Source organism: Ostrinia nubilalis, chromosome 17, assembly GCF_963855985.1.
Source record: "Ostrinia nubilalis chromosome 17, ilOstNubi1.1, whole genome shotgun sequence".
Classification (NCBI taxonomy): domain Eukaryota; kingdom Metazoa; phylum Arthropoda; class Insecta; order Lepidoptera; family Crambidae; genus Ostrinia; species Ostrinia nubilalis.
The window spans coordinates 3,811,514-3,825,001 of record NC_087104.1 but is presented as its reverse complement, the minus strand read 5'-3'; the positions used below and the strand labels follow the sequence as shown (position 1 = coordinate 3,825,001).

The following is a 13,488-nucleotide window of genomic DNA, read 5'->3' as shown; positions in this document are numbered from 1 at the left end:
TCCCACGCTTTAATCAGTGTACGATATTCTAACAAACTTTGACGTCTAGCTTGTGGAATATCAATTAAGTATAACTCATAAACTTCTCAGATGACAATAAATATTTTTGGCAGGGCTCATACATTTGCGTGCCGTGCGGAGGCAACTTCTTCGTGAACACCACCCGGCCGTGTTTTGACGACTTTGACCGGGGCGAGTCTCTGATCAGGCTGTGCGACCCCAACTACTGCCGGCGGTTTAACGCCGTCTGTGGGTACGGCAACAAATGCGTTTGCGCGGTGAGTACTGAGTAACTAGTCTACCCACGGTTTTGGACTCAACATTTTTAGATATTCGTGAACACCACCCAGACGTGCTTGGACGACTTCAACCAGGGCTCCGAGTCTCTGATGAGGCTGTGCGATCCCAACTACTACCGTCGGCTCAATGTCGTCTGTGGGTAGGTGCGGTAACAAAATAAAAACGTTTGCGCGGTGAGTAACTTGAATATTCAGGTGTTGCTTACACCAAAAAGTGTCATATAGGTTGTGTGTTGCCTACAATAACAATAAGAATGATTACAGATATTAAACGCACTACAAAAAGGTTTCCTATTCCTCGTGTACTTACCTACTTACATGTTACTAAGTTATTTAGTCTAGCTAAGAAAAGTGTTACAATGAAAAGAGATACACAATGATTGATAGATTGAGCGAGTTAGACCTAAGTTTGTATGAAAACTTGAGGGCTTGATATTTTATTTGCTCGAATGCTAATCAAATATAAATTGCTCAAGTGGATTGGAATTTGCATGACAAGCAATTCATCTTGAAATGTCTGAAACTTCTCTGGAATAGACTTTGAAACATGAATACTTGTTTGTAAAGTAGGAATACCAAACTAACTTTCACAATAGAAGTCGCAATTCAATTCTTTTTCTTATAACTTTTCTCATATTGGGACCAAATTCTATTCTCGTAAAATATTTCGCTTTACGAAATGTTACTACAAGTATAATATACAAGCTACATGTTAAAAGGTAAATCAGCTTGTAAAGAAACTAGACAATAGATAGGCATAACCATGTTGAAATACATACGAGTAAGTAAAAACATCTAAGTAGATGTTTTACGTTGATCTGCAACTCTGCACCAATACGCGATAATGTTCAAGCACTTGTTGTTCTGGCATTGAACCTATGACCACTAGCTTTACGATCCGTCCAGTTCACGAACCATCAGTAGTTCAGCTAATCTGTAGCGCTATTTACGTAGATCCATAAATGGCATGCCACTTTTCGTTAGAGGCATGGAAATATTCGATACTTCATAAATAACGTTGTTCGAAGTTCGCAATTCAAATTCAAAAGATTATCCTACCCTACAGACGGGCTGGGCGGGTAACGGCACAGTCTGTGGGCGGGACACCGACCTGGACGGATACCCCGACCACCGCCTGGACTGTTCAGAAGTCCGCTGCAAAGCTGACAACTGTCCCACCGTCTCCAACTCGGGACAAGAGGACGCAGATGGCGACGGCGTAGGAGACTCGTGCGATCCAGACGCGGATGGAGATGGGATTGCTAACCACCCGGTGAGAATATTTTTGTCTTTTCTGTTAAGCTACTAGCGAATTAGCGGTAGAAGATGTATACTACTTTTATTCTCACACCCAGTAAAAATGCTTTGAAATCTATTTTTTCTAGGGCACAGACTGAAAATGTAATTAAATTGTGGCGTTCCAACTTTTGAGATTGTTGTAACGTTGTTATAAAGCCTGAAACCACGCAGTCTTTCCCTTTTTAAATCATTGACGTTTCCTGATGCTTCAACTTGAACCAGCGAAATGTTTATAGCTCTATCTACGAGTATTTATAATTTAGCAGTCCCACGTTTTCCTTAGTAAATATCTGGCAAAAGGCGCCTTGACTTTTCCTGGTACTAGATTGCTATAGCAAAAGTACCTCTTCCATAACATTTCACAATGGCATACAGGACAACTGCCCACTCATCGCCAACCCAGACCAGGCCGATAGGGATGAAGACCAGAGCGATAAGCGCGGTGACCTCTGCGACAACTGCCCCCGGAGGTATAACCCCGACCAGGAGGATACGGATGGAGACGGGATAGGAGACGTCTGCGATCCCGACATGGATGATGATGGTAAGTGTTAATAATTTAACTTTGAAGAAAACCCTTATGCATAGCATTGTAAGGTAGGTAGGTACAATAACCATAGTCAAGAGATTGAATCAGATAATAACTGATGGAAAACAATCCTCCAATTTTAGATAAAAATTTGAAGCCTATAAAGAACAATGAAGAGTAGATAGAAAGATCGCAAATTGCGATTCGCAATCCTTGTAACTCTATTGGTATGACAAAATGGAAAGCTTTTCTTATCAAAAATTGGTGGGATAATATAACATCACGTGTGTATACTACAGGTTGAACTAGAAAGTAATGAAATTATGCATAGTTTCCCATCACCCACTCGTCTCTACCTCGAACCGTTGTCAAGAAATCAAGCGTGGCTATTTGCAAGAATTTGTGGCCTAACCTGTATCAGGCCTGGCTCACTCCGCGCGGTACATCCGATAATTACCTATAGCGAAGCGCCCCGCCGGCGGGTATTATATCAGTCGAGTGTCACGCGCGCGCCCGTCAGGACGCTGGCGTGCGTTGTAGTAACTAATTCTATGATCGAAGTATTATTTAAAAATGGACATAAAGAGAAAGAAATATTATTGTGCGGCGTTCGGGTGTTTAAATTCGAAAAGAAATCTACCGGATTTATCTTTTTTTTCGCTTCCCAAAGATGCTGAAAGGTATGTTGACCATGTAGGTAATCAATAATTCTTAGAATAGTATAGGAACCTAACCTACCATGACTACTGCTCAGAATGCGTTCGTTCGTTTCAGCCAAAATAAATGACGTCCACTGCTGGGCAAAGGCCTCTCCCAAGGTTTTCCATAATGAATGCGTACTTACCTACATACGTACCTCATAACAAATAAGTAGATTAATTATTTTTTTACTAGACACTACTAGACAGCAACCCTAACAGCGTAAGAAGAGTTCAGAGGCACGCGATAGAAAGAGACAAAACTTGTAGGAGAATAAAATTGTAGGTACGTAGTGCTGTGCGAGCTGAATTCCACTGTATCGCGTCGTAGCAAGACTCGCATTTATTTAAATCGTCTTGCGGAGTAATCCTTCTGTACCTGTACTATTACTTATTCTGTGCCTGTATGTAGTTATACGAGCCAGTGACTTATTATAATAATTTTGCCAGGCATTATAAACGAAGAAGACAACTGCCCCCGAGCGTATAATCCCCGCCAAGAGGACACAGATCGCGACACCATCGGCGACGCGTGCGACAACTGTCCGCGCGTTCGCAACCCCGCACAAGACGACGCCGACCGCGACAACGTCGGCGACGCCTGCGACAGCGACGTCGACCGCGACCAGTGAGTACACAGCTCTAGCGACACCATCGGCGACGCTTGTGACAACTGTCCGCGCGTGCGCAACCCCGCGCAAGACGACGCCGACCGCGACAACGTCGGCGACGCCTGCGACAGCGACGTCGACCGCGACCAGTGAGTACACAGCTCTAGCGACACCATCGGCGACGCTTGTGACAACTGTCCGCGCGTGCGCAACCCCGCGCAGGACGACGCCGACCGCGACAACGTCGGCGACGCCTGCGACAGCGACGTCGACCGCGACCAGTGAGTACACAGCTCTAGCGACAGCATCGGCGACGCGTGCGACAACTGTCCGCGCGTGCGCAACCCCGCGCAAGACGACGCCGACCGCGACAACGTCGGCGACGCCTGCGACAGCGACGTCGACCGCGACCAGTGAGTACACAGCTCTAGCGACACCATCGGCGACGCTTGTGACAACTGTCCGCGCGTGCGCAACCCCGCGCAGGACGACGCCGACCGCGACAACGTCGGCGACGCCTGCGACAGCGACGTCGACCGCGACCAGTGAGTACACAGCTCTAGCGACAGCATCGGCGACGCGTGCGACAACTGTCCGCGCGTGCGCAACCCCGCGCAGGACGACGCCGACCGCGACAACGTCGGCGACGCCTGCGACAGCGACGTCGACCGCGACCAGTGAGTACACAGCTCTAGCGACAGCATCGGCGACGCGTGCGACAACTGTCCGCGCGTTCGCAACCCCGCACAAGACGACGCCGACCGCGACAACGTCGGCGACGCCTGCGACAGCGACGTCGACCGCGACCAGTGAGTACACAGCTCTAGCGACAGCATCGGCGACGCGTGCGACAACTGTCCGCGCGTGCGCAACCCCGCGCAGGACGACGCCGACCGCGACAACGTCGGCGACGCCTGCGACAGCGACGTCGACCGCGACCAGTGAGTACACAGCTCTAGCGACAGCATCGGCGACGCGTGCGACAACTGTCCGCGCGTGCGCAACCCCGCGCAGGACGACGCCGACCGCGACAACGTCGGCGACGCCTGCGACAGCGACGTCGACCGCGACCAGTGAGTACACAGCTCTAGCGACAGCATCGGCGACGCGTGCGACAACTGTCCGCGCGTGCGCAACCCCGCGCAGGACGACGCCGACCGCGACAACGTCGGCGACGCCTGCGACAGCGACGTCGACCGCGACCAGTGAGTACACAGCTCTAGCGACAGCATCGGCGACGCGTGCGACAACTGTCCGCGCGTGCGCAACCCCGCGCAGGACGACGCCGACCGCGACAACGTCGGCGACGCCTGCGACAGCGACGTCGACCGCGACCAGTGAGTACACAGTTTAACTTTCCCCCGGGACCAACTTGACCTTCACTGGTTGGGTTTTTATTGGCGGACAAGCTGTAAATCCTGGCTACACAGGAGTTGCAGCGCTGGGAACGAGACGTGGGAATAGTCCCGTATTTAGGAGGTTTCACACATTTGGCGATTGCTTTGACATCAAATAATTGCAAAAGGGACCTTATTTGGTAATTTCGCAATGAATTGGACGCTAAAAATATTTCCACCACTACTTTGGAACCATAACTTTGGGCACCCCAAGTATTCGCTTGTAGAACTGATGGCCATTGGGGCAAAAAAGTTCTCGAGCTTTGATCATTGACCGAAAAACAGTATTTTCAAGCCTCCCAAGTGGATCGACGATCTGGTGAAGGTCACAAGAACCAACTGGACGCATGTGAGCAAAGCTGGACTGCTACTTTAGAAATCTATAAGGGAGAAATTTAACTTTTTTCCAGCAGTAGACGTATTTTGATCGAAGCAAAAGTAGCTCCAAGTTCAACTCTTATTTATCCAGGGACGGCAGGAATCTTAACTTTTATACAGCAGTGGACATATTTTGATCGAAACAAAACTAGCTCCAACTTACTTTTCCAGGGACGGCATCCAAGACGGCCTCGACAACTGCCCGTACGATCCGAACAGCGACCAACTGGACGTGGACGGTGACGGCAAGGGCGACGCGTGCGACGACGACGACGACAACGACGGCGTGCCCGACGCTGAGGACAACTGCCCGCTCGTGGCTAACCGCGACCAGAGGGACAGCAATGGTAGGGACTCTGATAGGCTTTTAGGTAATATAAGTAATTTTTCAGACAACTGCTCTGCTGCTGGACTTAACTTTGCCTCCCCTAAGCAAGGTGCTAATTGCGACCAAAGGGATATAGCAACGTTAGGGCATAGTTGGGAATAGTCTAGGCAAGGGCGACGCGTGCGACGCGACGCTGAGCCCGCTAGTTGCTAACCAGAGATAGCAAAGGTAGAGACTCCAAATGGGTTTTTTCTAGATGATGTTATCATTTTTGCAGCCGATTTATCACTCGTCTTCCCTAAGAAAGGCGGCAACCATGACTAAAACGTCAAACCGCGTCAAAAAGCCTGATTTCCCGCTTTTTTGAGATTGTCGGAACATCCTACGTTACGTTTGTCGACAAGTGAACCCTTATACCTACTTATACTATGGTTTCTGGGATAAGCTATGCATTCATATTTAATTAAAACTTAAGAACGTGCAAAGTTTTTATCAATAAATATTTGGTCCAGGTGATAGAGTGGGCGACGCCTGCGACAACGATTTCGACGGCGACCAAGTCATCAACGAACTTGACAACTGCCCCAACAACTCAAGGATTCATCGGACGGACTTCAGGTAATCTATTAGATTACCCTCTTGCTTTAACAGAACGCATTAATATTATTCTTCTTTATTTCTTTATCATCATCTCCTCAGAATGAGATATGAAGATTGGTATTGATAAATACAGTCTTCTACAGTTAGAGACTTCTTCTCCAATCGTAGGCTGATATTATAGAGATAATATCTAAAATAATAATTTTAATCATTATTCCTATTCTAGAAAATACATGACAGTCCGTCTGGACCCCGAGGGCGAGTCGCAACAGGACCCCAACTGGGCCATCAACAACGAGGGTGCGGAGATACTCCAGACGCTCAACTCCGACCCTGGACTTGCCGTCGGCTTCGAATACTTTGGCGGGGTCGACTTTGATGGCACTTTCTTCGTTGACAGCAACATTGATGATGACTATGTCGGGTTTATATTTGGGTAAGTGTTTTGTTTGCAAAATATGGTTTGGTGCTCCGAGAAAATGAGGTGCTCTAACTGATTATAAATTCTATAAATATAACCTACCTAAATCTTGACAAAAAGTAATTTTGCTTGTGCAGAACAAGAGGCAAATAATTCTTAGTGTAAAAAAAATTCTCTCCTGCCTCCTAGTCGCCAGAAGAGGTATGCATGCATAGTCATTAATGAAGTTTCAATCATTATCAGGAACATAGGATGCCCCAATTTTAACTGTGTCAAGGAAGCCCCTTAACAGCATACTTATTTTTTGAAATTATTATCTTTTCACCAGATATCAAAACAACAAGCGCTTCTACGTGGTAATGTGGAAGAAGAACACTCAAACGTATTGGCAGACGACGCCTTTCCGAGCCGTGGCGGAACCTGGCATCCAACTCAAACTGGTCAACTCCAAGACCGGGCCAGGAAAGACCCTCAGGAACGCTCTATGGAACACGGAGTCTACACCTGACCAGGTAAGTCGATACTTTATTTCAAACTCTTCCTATGTTCCCGGTATCCAAGTCAACTCCAAGACCGAGCCATGGAAAACGCTTAGGAACGCTCTGTGGAATACCGAGTCTACCCCTGGTCAGGTCAATCGATCCTTAATTTCGATCTCTTATGTTCTTCTGATTACTTTCTTTGTGGGACTTTCCCCTGGGACAAACTTGGCCTTCACTGGTTGGGTTTTTATTTTATGGTCAAGCTGTAGCTAATAGGGGTTGTAGTGATGGGAAAGAGAGGTTGGAAATAGTCCCGTTGACCAGATAGGGATTAAAAGTAGTACTACAAAACTCTTGGGTTTTGTGTCAGAATGTTGAAAAGTGATTTCAGATTGTTATTATTATTACGTACTTCACTAACTAGGTTGTAAATAACCTCCCCAAAAATGCTCCCACTTCATAAATTATACGTGAGCGGTGACAAGACTCGGAAGTTAGTTAATTCTCAATAAATACTAAATTAAGTTGAGGCAAAGTTGACTCCCTTGGGTAAGTTAGGTTTTTCAAACAATTTGATCCCTGGAGACATGAAGTTGGAAAATATTTTTTGTTATAATAATGTACTTGTGCTGAATTCCTAAGTGCTTTTAATCACAGTTCTTCAACTAACTCCTAGTAAAAAACGCTGCTAGGATTTTTTTCTAGTCTAATCTTTTTTGCCACAGTGAAGAAGCTGTTTGCCAGAATCTCACACAGTAGAAAGTGATGATAAGGCCGAAAGACGAACGAAAAATTTTCGTCCTTGAAATGGAAATTATAATGGTCTTCTATTTTTGCTAGGTGACTCTCCTATGGAAAGACCCTCGCAACGTAGGCTGGCGTGAAAAGACGGCCTATCGCTGGAGTCTGCTGCACCGCCCGAAGATCGGGCTGATCCGTCTCAAGATATACGAGAACAACCGCCTCGTGGCCGACTCAGGGAACGTGTATGACAACACCCTGAAGGGAGGAAGGCTCGGCGTCTTCTGCTTCTCACAAGAGATGATCATCTGGTCTAACCTAGTGTATAGGTGTAATGGTGAGTGGAAAAACTGAGAAAATTTTGTTTTCAGATGACTCACGAGTATGATGAAGAGAAATTGCAAAGAAAAATATTGCTATTTTTTCCATTTTTTCACTTTTGCTGTAAGCTACTGAAAACGCCACTCTTATACCGGAGTTTTGAACTAGCACTGTATAAGTTTGTTGTCGACATGAAAAGAAGAAGATAATGTTTTAATAGGGATTCGCGGTTACCATCATAAAAAAAAGTAGTTTTACTCCGATCCTGCTGTAGTGAGGAGTCAGCATTTACAAGAAGATACTTATTACATCGTTTGATTAGTTAATAATTTCTCTTTCCAGATAAAATTCCATCAAACATAGTCTCAGAGCTGTCGCCACGAATCCTGAAGGAGAAGAAACTAGAAGTAGACCACGAGTTTTATTACCAGTAACTTTTAGATAAATTAATACAAAAATACATGGTGTCTCCAGAACTTACCACCTGTAACATGGATTCTTTTTAAATCTAGAGAGAATTTTAATTGTCCTGATTTAAAAAAAAAGATTAAATGTCGAATTATGCGTTGAGACGACCCATTTCTGAGATTGTGAAAGAAATAAATAAAATAAAGTGCATTTTTCTTTACGAAAATGGAAAGTTTTTGAATAAATGTTATGTAATTAGTGGGTAAGGACACCTAATATTTAAGTACCTAAGTATAATGATGACGTTCATTTTAATAAAGTGATTTTAATTTTGTATTTGTTTTTATTGTGTGCCTATTGAACTTTATGTAAATAGAACTAAAAAATCTATCTTGATGAAACATTGTAGTAGCAAAAGCATATTCCGAAGCTTTTCAAAGCGGCTCTTTTTATAAAGGCTGTCAAAGAGTTCCGATGGAGGGATCGGATCTAATTATAGGAGATAATATTTCACAGTACCAAAGCCTCAGACCAAAGCATGGAATTTTTGATAGACGTCGGCTAGAGTATTCGTTATAGTATAAAAAATATTTTCATTTTTGTATTAAAATAGATGATTTAATTTTATACTTATATACTATAGGTATAATATTATAATTTTTGTTTGCACAGTTTGAGAGGGAATTTAGGATCGCAAACACACATGTTTTGCGAAAACACTTCTTTCAGATTGTTGGGACTGGCCATAATTTATTAATTAAAAGACGAAATTAAAATCTATCAGCACAGTCATTTTGACAGCACTTCTATAAGTTTACACTTCTGAGTAATTTTGTACAATTATTTTTGAAAAACCTACTTTTATACAGGAACGTACTTAATATGGATGCGATGGACGTTATGAGCTCTGATGAAGAAGTAGAAGACATAAATTCTAATAAAGAAAACGTAGACGAAGTTTCTAATAACGTGGTTACTCAGACTGAGAATTCAGTAACCGCTGATTCAGTGAATTCCCCAGTTAACTCGGTATCTTCTCGTCAGTCGACCAACAATAATGTGCACGAAGAAATGCAGGTAAAATTACAAATTGGAAACAAAAGCAATCCGAAGATAGCCAGTGAAGTCGGGATACACAAGACTACTTCGATGTTCAACAGGGGCGATGGAGCGCCAGTTCAAAATGTTCCTGCGGCAGATACTGCCCCAAGCACTAGTAAAGTGGTAGTGAGGCGTAGGGTTAGAGCGGCGCGTGTTCAAGATATTCTGCGACCCATCTTGCCAAGGAAATCAAAAGACCGCGCAAAGTTGATGATTCGAACGCTAGCTAGAGGGATCATCATACCTAGAGGAGTGGTCTTCCAGCGAAGGGTTATTCGCAGACGACGTGCGCCGAGACCCATCATTATACCGAAGCCCGAAGTGAAGAGGATTCGATTTGGTAGAAAGAAAGTGATGGGCAAAAAGTCGCTCTTCACTGTGTGGAGAAGATCTCGCCGGGCCAGGTCATCCGATTCCAGGATGTCCGAATATTGTTCCTGCGGTCATTGCGATTCCAACCAATACTATTGATTGTTTCTTATTAATTTACTTTGTAATAAATAGTTTTCATATTTTACGTAATCGCAATTTCTGAATTACTTAAACAACAAATTTTTAAGCAAACGTTATGATCAATCACAACCGATTAACCAGACATGCTAAAGGTATAAAATAACTTCTCGTTCAGTTTCATAAAGTAGGAGTTTATAAAGCCAACCACGTAAATAAGCTATGGTCTAAAAGAGATGTTAAACTTCGTTTACTCAAAAAAGTTTATGAGACTCAAAATTATTACGAAACTCCGAGCTGGCCAATAAAATCCGCAATTTATGTCGGAGCGGCGACTGGCCCTCGTTGTTATTAGCACACAGACGGTCACAAGCACTAAGCTGTGCAAAAATGCAACATGAATTACCATTTTTAGATCCCCGCTAATGAAATTGTGCTCGGTTTATTATTTCCATTACCGACACCCTCTGACAAGTTTGTTCTCTGTATATTAAGAAAATAGCTTTTTAACTTTAGAGTCAGAATTTTAAACAGTTGGACATACGTGGCCTCACTCAAAATATGGACCTACTGCTTTAGTGTTGGTGTCAACTTGATAGAGCCTTGAAACAAATTTAATTTGAAATGAAATGTAATAAAAACAGCTCCAGGTTAAGGAAAATTATAATGATACTCGTACCTAGTCGTATGTATGTAATGAATCAAGTTTAATTTTGTATTTTGTATTCTTTGCTTTAAAACCAAAATAATCAAGTTTCCAAGTTTTAGCAATAAAGAAAAGTTTTAGACCGAGTTTATCTACGAAAACAGCTTGAATTTAATTTTGCTTGTCTAAAATTCAAGGCATACATTGCACAGAAAGTTTATGTTCCCCCAAGATAATTGAGTAGGATTCTCTGTGGCGGTTTGCATTAGGCTATGTTCACATTGTGACCAGCGGACTACGACTTGTTTTTTGTTCTATTTATTCCTCTCACTTAGGTACAGCATGATGCATGAAGAAAAAAGACCTTCCTTCTTTTTCTCGTCTTAACATTCTTTACTACTTAGCTAAGTTCCATAAGGTAGACTTTCGATTGATACATAAATTGTCTGTCTGAGAGCGTTCACAACCTTTATAAGAGTAAATATTAAGATTGTCTCCGTTGAGCCTGGCAAATGAGAATTCGTATTTTTTCAGTTTCAATTAACTGAAAAATCACGCCCTAAATAGATAAAATTATACTAGATATTTAACCTAAAATTTTTAATATTGTATCGGGAGTATGATCCCTTGTTTAATATGAAATCCATTCCTTATGACGGTTTGGTATGTAGGAAGATTTTATTATGAAAAAGACAATATTTAGTTTTAAAAGGAAAAAGATTTCACTAAAATAAAATAAAAAAAACTTACCAAGGATCGGCTGAATCTTCTTTTTGAGGCATTGAGTTCCAAATTGTGTTGAGATACTTCATTTCTCGCTTTCTTCACATTCCACACTAAATTTTTCATTATATCACTTCACAATGCACACAATCTTTTTATTCACGTTATTCACGAAGTTACAAACTCAGTATCTTTTTTATTCACGATATTCACGAAGTTACAGACTAAACGAAGCACAATAAATGACTTTATTTTTCCGGTCTCTAGCTTTTAGAGGGTAGTTTGAAACCGGCTAATAGAGATGGCCACTCCTATTCTGTTAAGTATCGCGCTGGAACGTTTATTCCTCAGATCATAGAAGGGAATAGATGTGAAACGGGGGCGTGGCGCGTGTCTCCGCGATATGCCCAGAAACGAACATCGGCCGCGTAGCTAGGTTAGTCGCGATTCAGTCGTACTAAGGAAATGTTCTCCGATATTTTGGATAATGCGTCGTTACGTGCAATAAAACAAGTGAAACGAACGAACTACAGGAACAATGGAGTCATTTACTACATGTAAGTATTGCAAATCCATTGGTATTTTGCTTATAAATAAAAAAAAACTAAACATTTTTACGAACGAATTCAGTGCCGTAACAGTTACTGCGATATCGAAATCAGTGGTGATAAAAATTCTAACACACTTGTACATTGACGATTTAGTTAGCAACCACTTTATGTCATGCTCAACTACTGCGCAATGTATTTAATTTCTTCCGATATCCACTGTCGTGTGAAAATACACAGTACGGCCGCATGTGCCGGTCGTAACATAGTGCCGTGCTCGTGTTCTAATGCGGTTTCCTATTATCGATAAATAGAAGTAAATTATAATTTTCTATTTTGTAATTTTATTTAAAAAAATGATGTGTTACTTGCGATTATAAGATTTTACAAAAAAAAATAATAACAGTAGAAGTAATAAGTAACTGTCAACTATGTAATTACTATAAAAGCTAGTTGAAAGCCTAATATAGGCATTATTTTTGATAAACATATGCGGCACGCAGATCGCCATAATTAAAAAGTAAATGCGTGATGGTAGTTAATAATAACGTATAATAATAATAAGGTTTTCATACATAAGCATTTTGTGAAACCAGTTTCGAGCCTTGCCCCTAGCGATTTAAAGTATCGATATCTTGTCGACTCCATTTTATCTTTGTTCTCTCACTAGCGTTTCAAAGTGTGCGTCACGTCACGCGGCCATTGATTGGCCGTAAGGCACGCCTTCTGGCCAATCACAGCACTTTTAAGCCGGTTGCACATGTTGTCGTAGACTCTCAGTCGCTTTGTTTTTACACAGTTGAATGTGTGTGTGGGAGCTGTGGTGGGGGAAATGTGGGGACACTGGTTCTCGTTGTAGTTACGCGCGACTTCATATCTATTCTCTTTCTATGATCTGAGGTTTATTCCGTGTGACGGGGAATATTGCTCGGATACGATAATTTTATCAGAATCAATATTACGCCAACAAGGAATAGCACTTTAGCAGTTTTTGGTGTATTGAATTCTGAATAGTTAGTAGTGAAGTAGATAGCTAGGTATCTTAGTTTGATTGATGTGACCTAGTGGGCGAAATTAAATCTACTATTATACATAATGCTATAGTCTAAGTGTGCAGTGCAGGCCAAGGCAACTAATAAAAATTTGAATTGCCCCTACATTTTGGAATGCTAAAGTTAGGCGCAAAACTACTTTTTTGGAGTAGGTTTTTGTAGCCTTATTATTGTTTTAGTTAAAAAATGCAAACACTGTATTCTCACTGCCATTATTTATAAAAGATATTAAAATGAAAAAGCAACGCTTCTCCGTTCTTTTAACGCAGGAATTTTCCAGTAACGAACGCGACACATACGAGTAAGTGATACGATTAAAGACCACATAAGAGTGGTTTTCCCGACAAATTGTATTACCTTTTCTTAGCAAAAGCCGTCTATTGTTTGCAAGACATTTTCGGTCATAAATATGCGTAGGTACTTATTAAGTGGGCGTATAACAATAAAACGCAGAGG

The 13,488-nt window shown here is 42.5% G+C and overlaps 1 protein-coding gene across 1 annotated transcript in view; it reads left to right on the top strand.

Moving 5' to 3' along the window:
• Positions 1-8,846, top strand: part of LOC135079853 (cartilage oligomeric matrix protein) — a 29,703-nt gene extending 20,857 nt beyond the window's left edge. Inside the window, exons 12-21 of the mRNA XM_063974467.1 lie at positions 114-278; positions 1,366-1,572; positions 1,974-2,142; positions 3,276-3,453; positions 5,383-5,558; positions 6,052-6,157; positions 6,366-6,575; positions 6,889-7,072; positions 7,883-8,120; positions 8,447-8,846. Coding sequence (XP_063830537.1) covers positions 114-278; positions 1,366-1,572; positions 1,974-2,142; positions 3,276-3,453; positions 5,383-5,558; positions 6,052-6,157; positions 6,366-6,575; positions 6,889-7,072; positions 7,883-8,120; positions 8,447-8,538 — 1,725 coding nt within the window. The 3' untranslated portion in view covers positions 8,539-8,846. The remainder of the gene's footprint in view (positions 1-113; positions 279-1,365; positions 1,573-1,973; positions 2,143-3,275; positions 3,454-5,382; positions 5,559-6,051; positions 6,158-6,365; positions 6,576-6,888; positions 7,073-7,882; positions 8,121-8,446) is intronic.
• The last annotated feature ends 4,642 nt before the right edge of the window (positions 8,847-13,488 follow it).